This window comes from Typopeltis vanoorti, chromosome 6 (genome assembly GCF_054136105.1).
Source record: "Typopeltis vanoorti isolate ZY-2024b chromosome 6, IOZ_Tvanoo_1.0, whole genome shotgun sequence".
In the NCBI taxonomy this organism is placed as follows: Eukaryota; Metazoa; Arthropoda; class Arachnida; order Uropygi; family Thelyphonidae; genus Typopeltis; species Typopeltis vanoorti.
Window position 1 is genome coordinate 51,495,227 of NC_143554.1, and position 20,540 is coordinate 51,515,766.

Genomic DNA, 20,540 nt, shown 5'->3' on the forward strand with positions numbered 1-20,540 from the left:
CATTCAGATTAGTAATCATGACCTGCTTAACTTGGATGAACAGTGTGTAATTAACAAAAATCCAGATGCCACTGATTGTAAAGCAGATGAACATGGACAAGCAAAGGACATAACTGTAAAAGAATTTGATGAGATGTTTCACTCTTCAGAAATATACAAGGGCAATTTATGAATGCTGATCTTAACATCATCCTATCAATCAAAGCGTGAATTCTATTGAAACAGTAGTTGGAGACTTCATGGATTAAAATAGCCCTGAGAAAGGACTGAAAACAATATCTAAGCTTTGATACATTGTGCTGAAAGTGAAAGTTGGGAAAAGCCTTCACCAACTCCTATTAAATGCAAGCAGAATAAAAGAAAGAAAAGATGGTTCTCTGAAAATATTCTCAAACAAGTTGATGTATTTTTCTATTGTAAGTAATAAGCTTTTGATTATTTAATTAAATTTGATAAAAAAAAAATGGTTTTAAAATTTTAAAATAATTTTTCATTGTCTATGGACCAATTATAATTTTCATTTGGAATAGCATATGTGATTAGCAGATTTTGTTTATCATGGTGTTTACTCTGGACACATTAAGAGCATTGAATAAGGGATTACTGTGCAACACAATAAATAATGCTTGCTACAACTCTGGAATGAGAATACGACTGGTCCATAACTTTTTATAGGAAGATTTAGACATTTACAGAAATATCTGTATATATTTCAGAGAATAAGGAACATGATTTTGAAATTTAAAGGCAAAGTGTTGAGAATTAATACCAACAAACAATTTCATAATGTGTCAAATTATTAAAAAGTCAAGTGTAATTTGTATTGTAATTCAAATACTACCAGTGTGAATTTTCTTGATTTATTCTGCATATATAAAATATATGTAGGATAAATCAAGAAAATTTAAAGCATTACCACATTATGAAATACAAATCAATACAATAACACTTCATACTGGGCTATACATATTGAACATTAGAATGAACTCATTTGACCACATATCATATCCTTTCAGTTGTTGGCAAGTGCATTTTAGACTTTTTTATGAATGTCACTTTCATTTTTTTTTCTTCTCCAGTAGAATTTTATGCAAAACATATACATGTTAACTGTCTCAATGACATAGGAAATTATAGAACTGAAAATTGCAGAACACACTTGGTTGAAATATGAGAACTTCCCCATACTTCAACAAGATGTTCCAAAAACCTTACTTCACTAAAATTAATGAACATATAGTTGACTGGAATAATAATAATGATTTATCATTTATACAAAATATTAAAAAAATTCATCATCATCAATTTCCTGATATGCACCCTCAAGGAGTGTACAAATGACTATGACAGCACTACATAAATAAGTGGGCAATATTATTAATCTCCTATCAACAATTTTCCAAATCGGTCCAACTTCTTATCAGCTCTCGATATTGTAACTAATATTCCAGTCTTCTAATGTACTTCTGAATGAATTAATCCACCTAGACCTTCCTTTGGGTCTTTTCCTGCCATCAAACATCTGTTTTGATAAGCTTTCCTCATCCATCCTAAATTACCATACCACCTTAGATTAGTCCTGTTCACACATTCTTGAATGCAACAATTTCAAGTGCCTTTATAATATCTTCATTTTAATGACTCTGCCATTGACCCATCTATTTACTCAAATAATTTTTCTCAGAATGCTCATCTTTAGCCTCTAATTTTTGATAAAGTGCTATATTTCCAACCCTCAGATCCATAAATTCACATTGGTTTGAACAGTGTCTTGTATACTGCTCATAAATATATTACTTGATCTATATGTTCTCTGAGAATGCAGCTGAAGTTTTCTTTGTTCCTTGAAATCTTGATAATTGTGGCTTTTTAAATGATTTTCATGCTATATCTGTTACAGTTGTTATTCAGTTTAGTTAGAGAAGCCTGGAGACTTACATTAGATGTGTTTAGAAGTACATCATCATCTGCATAAAGCAAAGGGCAGTTTGATATCTCCAATTCTAATATCAGGTTTAATAACAATTTCTTTCATAATGCAATCCACATAGATGAACTAGTATAGTACAATGATACCATGGCTTGCGAGCATAATTTGTTCCGGAAACGTGCTTGTAATCCAAAGCACTATCAAAGCGAATTTCCCCATAAGAAATAATGGAAACTCAGATGATTCGTTCCAAAACTCAAAAATATTCATATAAAAATGATTAATACAAAATACATATACCTTTGTATACCTTATATATGTATACCTTTTTATATTTTTATTATGTATTTAAATGTAATACTGTATATATAAAGTAATTGAATTTATTAATTACATTACAATTACATATCACAGTAATTGTATTGGGTAGGACAACTTTCATTGTCACTAAAGGAATCACAGCTATCTGTTGACTCTTTTTCTTTTTGTGCGACTTTAACAAGGAACCTATCCAATAACACTTATATTTGTAAATTTAGGGACACAAAAACACACGTGTTGAACAGATTATTTTATTAATTACTAATAAAATAAAACTTGACGTTTCAACCCCTATATCGAGGTCATCATCGGAAGAATACAACTGTATAAGGAACCAAGCTACATGCTCATGCCCTGTATACCGGTAAACTAAATCTATGTAGTTAATAAATCCTTTTTCCTAGCCTGCCCTCTAGTGATAAAAAAAAATAATAATAAAATAAATAAATAAATAAAAATAAAATAAAATATAATAAAATCTTGCTTTTGCCTCCTTTTGAGGATTTCACGGAAATATGACATCGCTTTGTCGTTAAACAGATTCATTCTCGCACTGCTACAGCCTTACTCGGGTGGTGCTTTTCTACAAAATTTTGCACTGTTTCCCACATTTTACACACCTCCCTAATCTCATTTGAAGAGAGGGATGTCTCTGTATTATTCTCCTCCTCCTCAGACGATATCTCCTCCATAATCTCTTGCTGTAGCTCGCAATGCAGATCCATCAGTTCGTCAGTTGTAAAATCCTGGCCATGTTCCTCCACCAGCTCTTGAATGTCATCCTCATTCGCCTCCAGTCCCATGGTCTTCCCCAAGGACACAATTTCATCGACAACTGTCAACTCCTGTTCATGAGTAAACCCCTCGATGCAATCAGACCACAGTTTTCTACAAGCAGAATTAAGGGTTATCTTGGTGACCCCATCCCAGACTTTTCGATGATCTGGATGCAGTTTACGATATGGAAATGATTTTTCCAAAACTCTCGGAGGGTAAGGTTAGTTCCTTGGGCCACCTCGAAGTGTCGCTGAAATAGTGCCTTGGTGTAAAGCTTTTTAAAGTTTGAAATGACCTGCTGATCCATGGGCTGGAGTAATGTTGGGAGGAAGGAACTTGACCTTAATGAACTCGAATTCTTCCAGTAAGTTGTCCTCAAGGCCTGGAGGATAAGCAGGAGCTTTATCCATAACCAGCAAGACTTGGAGTGGCAATTTGTTTTCTAAAAGCTTTTCTTCACTGCAGGACTGAAGACCTTGTTAATCCACTCAACGAACAAGATACGAGTGACCCAAGCTTTACTGTTGGACCTCCACATAACGTTTAACTGGCTCTTCTGCATCTTGCATTTCTTGAAGGCGCGTGGATTCTCAGAATGATACACGAGCAGGGGCTTGACATTGAAATCACCGCCTGCATTAGCACACAGCAAGAGGGTGAGACGGTCTTTCATGGGCTTGTTACCGAGCATTGCATTCTCTTCTGCTGTAATGTAGGTCCTCTTTGACATCTTTTTTCAAAAAAAGCACCGTCTCATCGCAATTAAAAACTTGCTGCGGCAGGTAACACTCGGAAACCATGGGCTTCTGGAACTCGGCAACGAACGCCTCAGCTGCCTTTGTGTCCAAACTCACAGCCTCTCCGTGCCTCGCAATGCTATGGATGCCACTTCTCCTCTTAAAGTTATCAAACCATCCCCTGCTAGCCTTGAAGCCTTCTTCATTTTCTGTAGACATGCCTGGCAGTTTACTTACGAGGTCGGCGTACAAGGCCTTTGCCTTCTCACAGATCAAGTTCTCGGTCACAGTATCACCTGCTAGTTGCTTCTCGTTTATACACACCAAAAGCAACTTTTCTACATCTTCCAGATTATGTAGCCGTTGCTTTGATACTTTCGTGACTCCTTTTGCTACATCTAGCCCCAATTCTTCTTCCTTCTTTAATACTGTGAAAATCATTGACGTAGACTTCTTATAAAATCTTGCAATGGCGGCCACTTGCATACCTTGTTTGTGCTTCCTGATGATTTCCTTCTTAACTTCCACCATAATCATCTCCTTCTTCTTACTGCCTTCCTTTTCAATCCTTTTCTTCATTGGGGCCATTGTTGTAGTACAATTAATAAAGAACAGTCGCTACATTTGGACACAAAATAAAAAAATGCTTTACGCGCACACGCACACACGCACGTGGTCACAACAGTAGCACGAATGTTGACTATGCGAATGAGGTATGCCGACTGAGACTGAGCATGCGAGATGATTACCCACAATCCCGAGTGGCTTGTGATCACGTGACGCTCAGCAGACAAAGCGTATAGGTAATACTCGTATTGTAAGACCTCACTCGTTTATCAAGTTAAAATTTATTAAAAATTTTTGCTCGTCTTGCAAAACACTCGCAGACCAAGTTACTCGCAATCCAAGGTACCACTGTAATTTGTACACTCCTTGAGGGTGCATATCAGGAAATTGATGATGATGAATTTTTTTTAAATATTTTGTATAAATGATAAATTAGAATGATTTATACAGATGATATGTATCCTTGTTTTACATCTGAATTTATACCAAAATATCTCCTGTAGTTCCTTCAATTCTAAGTGCTGACTTACAATTTGAATATAGACTATGTTTTGTACTATATAATGTTCCATTTACCCCAGATAATTGCAGTGTTTTCAAAAGCTTTCATTCGGGAAATTTGTCGTAAGCTTTTTTCCAGATTTTGCAACCTTTGCTGTACAGTGAAAATCTGATCTTGCCGACCTCTATTTGTCCTGAATCCAGCTTGTTATTCTCCAAGTTTCTCTTCCACAATTTGCTTAGCCTCTCCATGTGCTTGCATGAATCTTACCTGGAACACTTAATACAGAAATTCCTCTGTAATTCTCACATTCAGCTTTATTACTCCCCCCCCCCCCCCCCACACACACACATTTCAAGTTTTTGAAGGCTTTATCTATCTCCGGTATTGATATATACTCCTGTTTGCATTCCTGTTGAAAATTTTCTACTACTATTTTGCCATTGCTTGTTTCGTTTAAGATTCTTTCAAAGAAATTACTCACGACATCTATCCTTATCACTTTGATTCATTTTACAGTACTCTTCCCTCCATATCTAAGCTTTTAACAATAGCCTACAGAGTATTTTGCTGCATTCCTGATGTTTATTCTTATCTCATCTATCCATGACTTTTGTTTAGCTATTTTTACACATCTTAGTGCTCTAACATTTTTCTCTGTATTCTGTTAGAGCATCTGCTGACTTCTTTGCTAGAAACTTTCATAGTATGCTTTCTTTATTTCTAGGATTGCTTCTTTAATTTCTTCTGTCCATCATAGTGTTCTTATTTTTCTATCCTTGCAGATAATTTCAACATGTGCCTCCCTAGTTAAATCAATGTTTTCTTCCAAGTATGCCACAGAGCCTCCATAGCTTGTTACTTGTTTTTAAACTCTTTCATTTTTTCTTGAATAATATTTATATAGTTGAATCTACAGCTCAGTGTAAAAGCTGGTCAACTTCAATTCTTTTTAAAACTTTCTTACATACTGTTCTTTTCAGTGTGATATTCATTGTTATCCTACTTAAAACTAAGGATGGTCGACTTCCAATTTTAAATCCTCTGTACACCCTTTGTATCCCAAACAAGCATGAAGGCATCACTATCAACATAGTCAATGATGCTTTCCTTATTTCTTGTCTCTACACATGAAATTATGCACATCTTCATGTTGGAAAATGAAACTGTGTTAGTAATGACTAGTCTTCATTCTGAGCAGAAATCCAGCAGGTACTTCTGTTATTATTAGCCTTGTCCTTTTCTCCAAATTTTCCTAAAACATTTCTATATGTCTGATAATCCTCATGGAAAGGCTTAGACGTTGGTTATACATTCTTACTAAATAGCTTAAGGAAATTACAATATACACTAGAACATACATGAAAATAAATTTTAATACACTTCCAATATTTTGGCAACATCACATTGCCATTATCACAGGAACTTAAATACAAGATATGTGCACGTAAGCACAACACACAGTAAATGAGGAACGAAGCAGGAAGCTATTCTTTCTCCTAAAAGTCCTGATGGTGCCCCTAGTGGGCAATGTTGGTATTCTTGGCCAATTGGGCTGAAGGTCTTCTGATGTAGGTTTCCCAAATTTGGGGAAGTCTCATGCAACCAAATTTGTTGAGTTTTGGATTGTTTCTTAGGGCTGAGGCTGATTCCATGAATACTCTTTTGTATTTGAATTTACTACGGTGTATTATCGTGGCTTTCTTCCCCATATTCTATGGCGAGTATCCAGCGCATGGTCTGCAAGACCAGAGTGGCTGTATTGGTGAAAAACGGATGTAGTCCTTGTGTTCTGAAATTCTGATATTAGCTGTCCTGCCTGTTTGGCCAAAGTAGGACAGCTTACAACTGCAAAGGACTTGGTAAACACCAGGTAGGTCTAGGGAAGGAGGTTGGTCTTCAGTGGAGCAGATAAGGGATGCCAATTTTTTATAAGGTCTGTAACAAGAAGTTAAGTCATGTTTTTTTAGGATTTTTGTAATTTTTTCCGAGGTGCCTCGGATACAGGGAATGGTGATGGATTTAGAGTAATCCTTGTTGTGATGGGGGGGATTATTGGTTTCAATATTTTTTGGATTTTTTTTGTGGGGGTAGCCATTGGCTAAGAAAGTGTTGAGAATGTGGTTCAGTTCTGTGGTTAGGGCATTGTCATTGGAACAGATAAGTATAGCCCTGTTGTGTAATGTCTTAATGAAGTGTCTTAATGCCTGGAAGAAGAAAAAAACAACTGCCTTCCTTTCTTAGACACACTAGTCACCCACCAGCCTGATGGAACCTCGGTTTTCTCAGTTTATAGAAAACCCACCCATACAGGCAGATACATTCATCAACAATCCCCCATCCCCTAACAACAATATGGAGTCATTAAGACACTACACAACAGGGCTAAACTTATCTGTTCCAATGACAATGCCCTAACCACAGAACTAAAGGATAGGGAGATAGCAGAAGAATTGTGTCCTTCAAAAGTCAAATTGGAAAATAGTAGATCTGTGTGAAGTTGAGATCAGTAAAATAGTATATCTAATAGGATGCTGTTATAGGGCAGGGAATGTATAGAGTATTGATTGTGAAATGTTTAGACAAATTAGTTGGGCAAGTATAAGGAAGATGATCCTAAAAGGAGATTTTCATTATAGCAATGTGGATTGGAAAGAAAAGATAGTGTATAGTAACAAGGAGAGTGAATTTGTTGAGTTTCTGTGGGATAATTATCTAAAGCAACACCTGATGGAAGCAACATGAGGTTTATTGGTGTTGGATTTGGTATTATCTTCACAGGATGTGGTTGTTAATAAGGTATCAACACTGCCACCTGTTGATGAAAGTGATCAAGAATTACTGGTTTGTAAGATAGTCTAACAGGTAAAACTTGTTATCAAGGTCTCATAGGGTGGGTGATTATCAGAGGCTACATAGTCAACTAGCATCAATACACTACGTTGTGGAACTGTGTAGAAAAGATGTTGATGGTGCATAGGACATAATAAGGCAGTAACTAACAAAAGCAAGGAAGCAAGAGTTAAGCAAATAAATAGAGTATAACAGTGAGATGGATGAACGGTGAAATCAAGCAAACAGTGTTACAAAAGAAGTTGTTATGGAGGAAGTACAAGACATTTCACAGTGAACAGATGCATGAAGAATATATAAAGTTCAGGCCAGAAAAGTGACAAGTATGTTTAAAAAAGAAAAGTAGAATATGAGAGGAGACTGGACAGTTAGGGCAAAGTTAATGCAAGGGAATTTTTATGCTATGTGGCAAGCAAGAGGAAAAATAATTACGGCAGGATCATGCTGGTGGATAGTGGTAGCAAAATAACTATAGCAAATGAGTAGAATCATTTAATAAACACTTCATCAGTGTATATCGTAATGGTGTGAATGATCACAAGGTATTATTATTATTCAGGCCTCCATGGAGTCAAAAGACTCATCGCTGGAGGCCCTTCCTAAGAAACACAAAGTCTATCATACCACTCCTTAAAATCATTGACCATTCTTGCTCTCACCAGAATCAGAGGCGTGTCAAGTGTTGCTTGGGATAAGATGTTAAATAAGTCTGAGGGAACGGATGACATATCACTACGTCTTTTTAAAGAATGTAAAAGAATTAGCCATTCCCTTGTCCTTGTTATTTAATGAAAATCTTGACGTAGGGAAGGTTCCTAAGGAGTGGAAAGAATGCAAACTAATACCTCTCCACAAGCATGGTTTGAGAACAGAAGTTTTCAATTATAGAATAGAAAAGAAAATACTGAAAGAAATTTATAAAGAACATTAAAAATTTACTTACATTTTATTAATTTACTTGGAATGGTTAATGAGAAGGATGTGTTTGATGAATAGTTGCATGTTTACTAGATGTTACTCAAAATCGTTTTAAGTGTATATTGACTGCCCCCCCTTTTGTCCCTTAGACATTTATCAACACTTGGATAGCCACATCGACCCCCAGGGGTCGATATCAAGCACTTTGCCGACCACTGCACCAGACAAATAACAAAAGTGATAACAGGACTCCAAAGCATTGGTTATGAAAAGCATTTGAGAGAATGTGGATTACAGAGGTTGGTGGAAAGGAGATAAACAGGAGATATGACAGAGACCTTCAAGTTACTTATGCGATTCTATCAGATTAATGCAGAAGAAATTATAAAAAGAGGAGATGTTAAAATGGGAAGAATGAGAGGTCATCCCTGGAAGTTATGTAAAGATGTGGTGAAGAAGGGTGTGAGGAGTAGACTTTATTACACGGAGAGTTGTTAGTGAGTGGAATGAAATGCCTGAGTACGTTGTGAGTGCAGGTAGTATAAATAACTGCAAATCTCATTATGATAGACATGTTACTAGTTGAGTGGGCCTCCTACAATGAGTCTGTTGACTCCATGGAGGTTACCAAATAATCATCATCATCAAATTCCTGCCATGTACCCTCAAGGGGTGTACAGGATATGACAGTACTACATGAAAAAATTACATCATTACTAACTTCCTATCTACAATTTTCCTCCAAATCAGTCTGTTACTTGTCAAGACTCCAACATTATCAGATCTTATATTTCTATCGTCTAAGGCACTTTGTACCGTACCAATTCACCTATATCTTGGTCTTCCTCTGGGTCGTTTTCCTGCCAACCTGGCAGAGAACACTTGTTTTGCTAATCTTTCCTCTCCCATTCTATTTAAGTGACCATACCATCTGAGATTAGCTCTGCTAACGCATTCCTGGATGCTGACAATGTCAAGTTCTTTCCTAATATCCTCATTTTTAATATGATATTGCCATTGATGCCATCTGTTCACGCCTCTAATCTTTCTCAGGACTCTCATATCTGCGGTCTCTAGTCTTTGGTCAAGTGTTTTACTTCTGACCCAGCTCTCAGATCCATAAGTTAAAATTGGTTTGAACACAGTCTTGTATACAGCTAATTTAGTGTTCCGACTAATTTCTTTCTTATTCCATATGAATTTATTCAATTGACTTCCCACCATACCAGCTTTGCTGATTCTGTTGTCTATTTCTATATTCAGTTTACCATCTTCAGTAAAAATTGTGCCTAAGTAGCTGAAATGTTTTACTTGTTCCACAGGTTCTCCATTCACAACACAGTTGACATTTTCAATGATTCTGCCTATTTTCATTGTCTTTGTCTTTTTATTGCTGACCTTCATACCATATCTATTACAACAGCTATTCAATTTAGTCAGAGAATCTTGCAGACTTGTAGCGGATTTATTTAGAAGTATAACATCATCCGCATAAAGCAAAGAGCTGACATTAACATCTCCAATTTTGATATCAGGTTTAATACCACATTCCTTCATAATGTGATCCATATAGATAATGAATAACAGAGGGGATAATGTACATCCTTGTCTCACACCAGATTTAACATTAAACCATCTTCCTGTACTTCCTTCAATTCTAACTGCTGACTCACAACTCAAATAAAGACTAAGTATTGCTTGATATAATGCCCCATTGACATTAAATACATTAAATTAAATACAGATCTTTGTTATATTCCCATTCTTTCTCGACTATTTGTCGTAAAGTGAAGATCTGATCCTGACAGCCTCTATTTGGCCTGAATCCAGCTTGTTCTTCACCAAGCTTTTCTTCCACAATTCTTCTCAACAGTTCATCAAGTATACTGGCATAGATCTTGCCAGGAACACTCAGTAGGGAAATACCTCTGTAATTCTCACATGCAGTTTTATTTCCCTTTTTATATATGGGTACTATGATAGCTCTACTCCAATCATCGGGAATTCGTCCCTCTGTCCAGGCTTTCTGAACTATGCAGTGCAGCCACTGTAAGACTCTTATACCACCATACTTCAGCATTTCTGGTCGAATATCATCTACTCCTGCTGCCTTTCCACATTTCAAGTCTTTGATGGCTTTTTCTACTTCAAGTATGGATATGTATTCCTGACTGCATGCCTGGTCAGTGTTTTTTATCACTGTGCTGTCATCACTGCTTGTTTCATTTAGCAGTTTTTCAAAGTAATTACTCCATACTTCAAGGATATCTTTTTCTCCTGTTTTCATTTCACCTTTATCATCTCTAATTCCTTTTACAGCACTCTTTCCTCCATTCCTAAGCTTCTTCAACAACCTCCAGAATATTTTGCCACCTTCTTGATATTTATTTTCTATATTCTTGCCAAAGTCCTCCCATTACTTTTGTTTAGCTAGTTTTACACACTGTTTAGCTTTCTTACATTTGTCTCTGTATTCTGTAAGAGTAAAAGCTGACTTATTTGCCAGGAACTTTTGATATGCTTTCTTCTTTTCCTTCACTGCTTCTTTAACTTCCTGTGTCCACCAGGGAGTTCTGATTTTTTTATCCTTGCACACAACCTCACCACATGCCTCTCTGGCAGAATCAATCAATGTTTCCTTCAGAGTTTGCCACTGAATCTCCAAGGTTTGATTCCTGTTCTCAAACTCTTTCATTTTCTTTTCAATAATATTTCTGTATTTTAGTCTACAGTTCACATCTGAGAGCTGCTCGACTTTTATTCGCTTTAAAACTTTCTTACAAGTTATTCTTTTCAATATGAAATTCAATTTTATTCTGCTCAAGACTAAATAGTGATCACTTCCAATTTCAAATCCTCTGTACACTCTGGTGTCCTGCACCAGGGAGAAAGCATCACTATCAACAATAACATAGTCAATGAGACTTTTCTTATTCCTAGCCTCTTCTCTCCATGTGAATTTGTGCACATTTTTATGTTGGAACATGGTGTTAGTAATAACCAGTCCATGTCCTGAGCAGAAATCCAACAGATATTTGCCATTATTATTAGCTTTGCTCTTTTCTCCAAATTTTCCCAAAATATTTTTGTATGTCTCACAATCATTTCCTACTCTGCTATTTAGATCCCCAACAAGGACCAACTTTTCCTTTTTCATTGTGTCAGTTGCTTTTTCTAAAGCCTCAAAAAATTCCTCCACTTCTACCTTAGTAGAACCTTCTGTGGGACCATAGGCACAAATAAGTCTCCATTGTCCAGTTCCCCATTCTCATATTTGCCCACATTACTCTACTTGAGACTGACTGCCATTTAAGAAGATTAGCCTCGTATTTTGTGTTGAATACTATGGCTACTCCTTCTTTTCCTTGATTGTCATTGCCTGAATATAACATTTTGTATTTATTGCTCAGAAAGATCTCACCAGTTTTGGTCTTTTTTGTTTCAGTCACCCCTATTATGTCGATCTGGTACTTATCTAATTCCTCAGCTAGCTCCATTTCTTTGCCATTCAGGCTTCTTACGTTGATAGTACCGATCTTTAACTCTGGTGATGTTGAGTTGGGGTTTGTTTTCAGATTTGTTCCAGTAGCTGACTTTTCGCTGTTCGCCCTGGTTCCCTGGCGAAAACAACGGGGGCCTTGTTTAACCGGGCGACGCCCCAGCCGGCATGAAATTTTGTCATGTTGTACCATCATTTTTTATTTTGGTTTAACCAATAAGAATACAATTTGGTCGGCTAAATCCCAAATTGCCAGCCCATCCTCGTTCGTTCAGTATCAAAGTAGATACCCAACAGGGTGCACCACGAGAAGGTGAGGATTGGACATTAGGTCAGAAGCCCTGGTCGGTTCTCCGCATTCCTTTAAAGGCTATGTGGAGGTCTCCTCTCAGTTATACAGCTTTGACCCTTAAGCACCCCTAAGACCCTTAAGCACCCACCAAATAATAATAATAATATTATTATTTCATAGAATCTCACCTGTTTCACTGTACTTGGTCTCAGTAACATCAATTATGTCCACAGGTACTAAATGACAAAAATAGCATGCTATGCAGATGATATAGCAATCTGGCACACAAGCAGTAATCCTCAACAGTCTGAAAAAGTCCTAAATAATTCAATAAAAGGCTTAAAAAGATGGGCAAAGGAACTTCAATTACAGATAAACCCAGAAAAAAAAAAAAAACTGAACAACTTCTCCACTGATAGAAAAAATAGACACAATTACAACCCTCAAATCAAAATATATAATACCAAAACAGTCTCCAAAATACTTAGGTCTAACCCTAGATACTAAACTGAGATTTACAACTCATATTACAAATATATCTAATAAAGCTCTTAAAAAGCTTAATATCATAAAAAGGCTTTGGAACAAAGTGGGGTACAAAACCAAAGACACTGAAAATTCCATATATTGCACTCATACGACCCACTATGGAATATGCCTCATCAATCTGGGCTCCAGCTTCCACTATCTCAAAAGAAAAACTTGACAGAGTACAATCAAGAGCACAAAAAATAATCATAAGTGCAGTCTCATCCACAAATAATTTAAAAGCTCAACAAGAGTATGGGCTTCACATACTAGAAGACAGAAGAAAAATCTCTACAGTTAAATTCAGTAACAGAATCAGGAGCCACCAAGAGGATCACATCTCACTTAGGACCTTCGATGCCTGGACAAGAAAATCTAGACTAAAGAGATCATCTACATTACAATATGAACAAGAAATTAGAAAACAGATTAACTTAGAGCACCTATCCATTGAAATAAGCAAAAAGCCATTCTTTTCCAGTATACTACCAAAAAGCAGAATGATAAACATAAATCTTCTCGAACCTTGTTCAAAAAAAGGATTCACAGCAAGAAAATAAAAGAAAAGGACTTGATTGACACTATACATCACTTAAATAATCCAAACCATGTCATTGTCTACACTGATGGATCATCTGATAAAGCACTCAACCAAGGAAGTTCAGAGGTTTTTCTAACTCTACCTGGAGTAAGGAAATGCAAATCAAAACCACAGCTGGCAAAATAGCTTCAAACTTCACTTGTGAATTAACAGCCATACAAAGAGTTCACAAATTCTATCTCTCAAATCCAGTAATAAACATTACAGAAGGAATAACCATTTACAGCGACTCAAAATCTGCACTTGAGGCATTAAAAAATGGAAAAACAAAACTCACACAGGAAATTCATAAACTACTAACAACCTTAAATTTGAAAAATAAGAACTGCACACTGTAATGGATACCAGCCCATGTAAATATTGAAGGCAATGAAAGAGCAGACAGACTAGCCAAAGAAGCAAGATACTTACATCAAAAATTACACCCACTATCACTAACTGATGTATGTAAAGATGTGGTGAAGAAACTATCTTCTTCTAACAAACTATCTTCTTCTTGATAGTTTGTTAGACTCTGTCTAACAAACTATCAAGAAGAAGAATGAAATTAATGAAAATAACCACAATCATCACCAGACTAAGGACGGAACATTTTAAAGGCATGAAAATTCAGCCAAACAGTAGTAGGAGCTATGAAACATGCAAAAGTTGTCCAGGAGTTGAACTAACACCTGTCCATATTTATTCTTGTCCAGCAGTTGCTGCTGCTCTACAGAAAATTGACAATAACCCTAGAGAAAAGCTCTACTCCATCAAAGTTCAACAGATTACCAAAGCAGTTCTACAGATCCACAGTCATATCTAGAAGCTCTTCAATGGACTCGACAGCAACAACAACAACAACAGGAAAATGCATGTAGTAATAAGGGAATGGAATTTCTAGAATTCTTGTGGGACAAATGTCTTAGGCAATAGAGGGAACTCATGTAACAGAGGGAACAAGAGGTTCAAGAGTTTTGGATTTGGTCACAGCATCAGAAGAGCTGATAATAAATGAAATGACATCTCTTCCCCTCCCCCCGAGTTGGAGAGAGTGACCATGTGGTTTTCACTTGGAAGATGAATAGACATACAGGAGTATCAAAGAAAAGGGAACTTATATGGAATTATAAGGCAGTTGATTATAACAGTCTTAGATATCAACTTGGGGCAGTTCCATGGAGGGTGGAATTGAAAGGGCAGGACATCATTAGTGCTTGGGAAACTGTGAAGGAATATTTGTTAGCAGCAATAGTAAGTTGTATTCCACGAGTGAAGAAGCAGACACAATTGGTGTAAAGTGGATGACAAACAATATCAAACAGGAACTGCAGCTGAAAAAGAGATTATGAAAGAGATATAAGGAGAGGGATGGAGAGGGATGAAGAATATAAGACTCAGGCCAGGAGAGTGACTAGTATGGTTAGGAAGGCAAAACTGGAATATGAGAAGAGATTGGCATTAAGGCAGTTGATTATAGCAGTCTTGGATATCAACTTGGGGCAGTTCCATGGAGGGTGGAATTGAAAGGGCAGGACATCATTAGTGCTTGGGAAACTGTGAAGGAATATTTGTTAGCAGCAATAGTAAGTTGTTTCCACGAGTGAAGAAGCAGACACAATTAGTGTAAAGTGGATTACAAACAATATCAAACAGGAACTGCAGCTGAAAAAGAGATTATGAAAGAGATATAAGGAGAGGGATGGAGAGGTATGAAGAATATAAGACTCAGAAAGTTTATTTTCCACTTGGTTAGAGTATAATAAATTTAGTTTAATCCTTTATCCAAGTGTGAGCAAACAAAGTTTGCGCCTGAAAGTATCTTCAGGACTGGGTTAAGGTGGTACACACCAGGGCAACTCGTTGCAAAGGTGGAGCAAGCTACCAACACTCCTATCCTAGTATCTCCTATAATGCAAAACACATCTCCTTGCGGATATGTCTATTGTTATGCATTAAGGGAAGGGCCACTACCCAGACCAGAGATATCTCGACTTGGGCCTGGCTCCCACTGAAGAGACCTCAATAAAGGTCGAAACCGGTCTGGGTAGTGGCCCTTCCCTTAATGCATAACAATAGACATATCCGCAAGGAGATGTGTTTTGCATTATAGAAGATACTAGGATAGGAGTGTTGGTAGCTTGCTCCACCTTTGCAACGAGTTGCCCTGGTGTGTACCACCTTAACCCAGTCCTGAAGATACTTTCAGGCGCAAACTTTGTTTGCTCACACTTGGATAAAGGATTAAACTAAATTTATTATAATATAAGACTCAGGCCAGGAGAGTGACTAGTATGGTGAGGAAGGCAAAACTGGAATATGAGAAGAGATTGGCATTAAGATCCAAAGAAAATCATAGGGAATTTTTTAGCTATGTGGCCAGTAGGAGTAAAAATGATTGTGGAAAAATGGGAATAGAGTGATTGATGCACAGAACAAAATGGAGTTGTTCAATGAGCACTTTATTAGAGTATTTGATCCTGGAGAAGAAGGTTTTAATACTAGGGAGATAAGTGGGGGTGGATTCAGGGTTTGGAGGTGCAGGAGGAGAGTGTGTTCCAAATAGAGTATTCTGGATGTCAGTAAAGCTGTGGAACTGGATGGTATTTCACCATGAGTTTTGATAGAATGTGCTAAAGAACTGATAGCTCCAAGTGAAGAATTCTCCCACAGCCAGACTTCAATGCAAGTCTGGCTGTGGGGGAGGTATCCAAGAAATGGAAGGAAGGTAAGATAGTGCCATTGCATAAGGACAATAGCAGACTGAAAGTGTCTAATTATAGGCCAGTTTGTGTATCATCAGCAGTTGTTAAGGTTTTGGAGAAATTAGTGAGGGACTATACACAACATTGGGCAGATGAGGGTAATGTTATCTGCGAGAATCAACATGGATTTGTTAAGGGGGATGCAATTGCTTTGGTAATATCATTCCATTTTATAATAAAGTGACAAGAGCAGTTGATGACTGCTCTTGTCACTTTGTATGCAGTATATGCATTTCTAAAGGCATATACTGCTTTTTTTTTCTTTTTTTTTTTTTGCAAAGGCATTTGACAGGGTGCCACATGATAAGCTGATATTTAAGTTGCAGCACATGGGTTTACATATTGGGTTAGTCAACTGGATTCAGGATTGGTTGTCTGATAGGTATCAGAGAGTTGTGTATGGTGGAGCAATAGCAAGGAAGCAGAAGGTTACAAGTGGGGGGGGGGGGGTTCACAGGGCTCAGTACTGTATTGTTCAACCTTTATATCAATGACATTTTCAATGGATTGCAAAGGGATATTCAGTTGTTTGCAGATGACGTGAAGCTGGGAAGAGTTATCAGTAATAGTGCAGATGTGGCAGCCCTGCAAAAGGATTTGAATGAACTAGAGAGATGGGCAAATGAATGGGGATGCCGGTTTAATGAAGCAAAATGTACAGTCTTGAAGTTTGAGATACATCAATGGGAGGCTGCATACTCTATTAGAGGAGCTGTACTGGAGGAAGTCAGGGAGACAAGAGATCTGAGGGTGATGACTGATAGAAAACTGAAATTTAGGGAGTATATTGCAAAAGTGATGAAGGTAATGCAGAGGATTGCTGCAATAATGAGAAGGACGCTGACCTGCAGAGATAAAAGAGTTATCATTCCGCTGTATAAGACTTTTAAACTGATGAGAGGCAGTTACAGGATGGGTTGTTCTTTTGCTTGGTGGCACAGCAGGAAGGAGCGATGACAAGGGGCCATCCCTGGAAGTTACAAAAGGAAGCTGTGCGGAAGAGAGTGAGGAGTGGTTTCTTTGCATGGGTGGTGGTTAAATCGTAGAATGCATTGCCTGAGTGGTGAGAGCAAGATCGGTCAATGAGTTCAAGGAGTGGTATGATAGACTTTGTGTTTCCTAAGACGAGCCTACCACGATGAGTCTCTTGATTCCACGGAGGCCTGAATAATAATATAACAGTTTTAACACTCATTTGGATTTTTCTAAAGGTCTTTACAGAAGATCTGAGGATTTCACAGAAATCTTCAGATCTACTCTAAAGCTCGGCTATTCTGTAGCAATAATAAATAAATAATTCTGTGGGAAGCTTCATCTCTTTGTTGAGTAATATACAGTATTTTGCAAAAAAAAAAGTATATCCTTGGTTTTATTCCTATCACAACCAAGTGCAAGCAAACAAGAGTTTCCAGATGATACAGCTTCATGACTGTGCTTTATATTTTGAGAGAGCAGTTAACTACACTGTTAGTTGCCTTAAGTATAACAAAAAGACATTCCACCCACGGGCCTGCTCATAATGGTAATGTCAGAAATGAGATGATGACGAAGATGATATAATAACTAAAATAATTATTCCTAAACTTTGCCAAAGTTAAATTGACATCATGGAACAAGGCATAAGTAAAGATATGTACATATGGGTGGTAATGAGTAAGAGAACCTAATGTTGAAGAAACAAGGTAAATCCTAAATTGTGACACCTAGTAGAATTTGATTGGCTATTCTTGGAAGTTAGGCTGATGGTCTGAGAATAAGCATTTTCCATACTAGAGGTTTCATACATTCCAACTCATTCAGTTAGGATTTTTTTATTTTATTATTATTATTTTTTTTAAGGTAGAGGCAGATTAAAGGAAGAGTCTTTCATATTTATGTTTGCTTATATGAAAAGTGGCTATATCCCAACAGATTCTATGCCAATTATCCAAGGCATTGTTTGCAAGTCTTGAATACTCATACTACTAGTATGACCTCTTGAACGGTCATACTAATAGTACCAAATGTAGTTTTTGTTTATAGATTCTGATATCGGCTGCCCTGCTTATATGTCAAACATAAAGTGAATCTAAGGTATGTAGCTGGTCTTTAGAAAAGCATATAAAGGATGACAATGTTTTGCATGGTCTGATAGGGTTAAATAGTATGTATTTCTTCAATATTTTTGCCAACTTCTCAAGCATGAAAACACATCTTTTCTGAGATCTACAGTACCATACTTTCCAATAAATCCCAATTAAGTTTTACTTATTTTGTGAGGCAAAATTTCATTCATTATGATTATAATATCTACCAAACTGACCAGGATGTTACCTGTTGGCAAAAGTTTGATTTTAAATTATTTGCTTCCTTCATATAGTTATATGAATAGTCTCTTGATCTGATTTCACCAAGTTCTTTATATGGGATATAGTATAACTGAACAAATGGCTGGGTGATTGTTAACTAGCTTGTAGATGGTTCTGATGTTTAAGGCTTATACGTTATTATTTGTAAAGGCAATTTTATGAATGAGATGACAACACAGATGATATAATTTGACAAAATCAAATTAGCATGAAGTAAAGATATGTGCACCCAGGAACTAGTAAGGTAAACTAATGTGAAAGTAAAAAAAAAAAAGTTTTTAAATGTGACTCCCACCCGTGAAAGGTTATAAACCTATAAACAGATAGATAGGTGTCTGTCTATGGCAAAAATTCGAGTTAATAGAGCAACACTGAGTTGCTCTGATGATAATGCTCTCAACGTAAAACTTAACTACACATACAATAAATTCTTTGTTGATGGATAAAGTCCCAACTGGATACAAAAAAAATATATATATATACTGGTATCTCATACATTTCTCTCATACACATAAACTACAGTAAATCATAGTATTTAATTTATGTAAATCAGAAATTATGTACTCACCATGTCAACACAGTTGACAATTTGGATGGCATCATTAACAACTTCAGATCGGCTGGCATTTCTACTGTCAAACTAAAAATGAATTTTAGAACAAATTAAATATATTAATATAACTTTTTATATTAAAATAATATAAACAATTTAAATAAACATATACAAAATACAACAATAACAAAAATTAAATACTATTTAAAAATTTTTATATTTTGAATATAGCTTCCTCAAGAATAAGTATTTATTCTATTCTTAAAAAAAATATATCTCATTTGACAAGAAACTACTTGTTTTCTTTCATATTTATTCCTCTTTATCATCACAATCAAATTCCTGATGTGTATCCTTGGGAGGGATACAGGATATTATTATTATAGTACCACATAAAAAGTTCACTTTTAACTTATGGATCTGAGAGCTGGGTCAGAAGTAAAACACTTGACCAAAGACTAGAGACCGCAGATATGAGAGTCCTGAGAAAGATTATAGGTGTGAACAGATGGCATCAATGGCAATATCATATTAAAAACGAGGATATTAGGAAAGAACTTGACATTGTCAGCATCCAGGAATGCATTAGCAGTTAATCTCAGGTGGTATGGTCACTTAAACAGAATGGGCGAGGAAAGATTAGCAAAACAAGCGTTCTCTGCCAGGTGGCAGCAAAACGACCCAGAGGAAGACCAAGATATAGGTGGATTGATACGGTACAAAGTGCTTTAGACGATAGAAATATAAGATCTGATAATGTTGAAGTCTTGACAAGTGACAGACTGATTTGGAGGAAAATTGTAGATAGGAAATTAATAATGATGTAATTTTTTTCATGTAGTACTATCATATCCTGTACACCCCTTGAGGGTACATGGCAGGAATTTGATGATGATGATGATAAAAAGTTCACGACACCATTAACTTCTATTCAAAAAATTTCCTCTGAATTAGTCTGTTATTTGTCAGGACTTCCAATACTATCATATTTTATATTTCATTCTTCTAAGGCACTTCTTCCTTCCCTCCTAGAAGGAAGAGGAACTAGAGGTCATTAAACTTTTGTTTTGGTAAACTTTCTTCTACCATTCTGTTTAAGTGATCATCCACCTGAGATCAACTCTGCTCACACATTCCTGAATGCTAACAATGTCAGATTCCTTCCTAATATCTTCATTTTTAATATGATTCTGCCATGTGAAGATTTTTATATTTTCATGATATTCAGTTTTATCTTGCTCAGAAGTGATCAACACTTAGCTGTAAATGGCATTTCAAATCCCCTGTATTCTATTGTGTCCTGAACCAGAGTGAAGCTATTGATATCAACAATAACAGTCAATGACAGTTTTCTTATTTATTATGTTTTC

General features: G+C 36.5%; 1 protein-coding gene across 1 annotated transcript in view; it reads right to left on the minus strand.

Annotated features, from left to right (window-relative positions):
* LOC150105449 (disintegrin and metalloproteinase domain-containing protein 11-like) overlaps positions 1–20,540 on the minus strand; it is a 602,139-nt gene that overhangs the window by 415,249 nt on the left and 166,350 nt on the right. Inside the window, exon 10 of the mRNA XM_090393967.1 lies at positions 19,186–19,257. Coding sequence (XP_090250093.1) covers positions 19,186–19,257 — 72 coding nt within the window. The remainder of the gene's footprint in view (positions 1–19,185; positions 19,258–20,540) is intronic.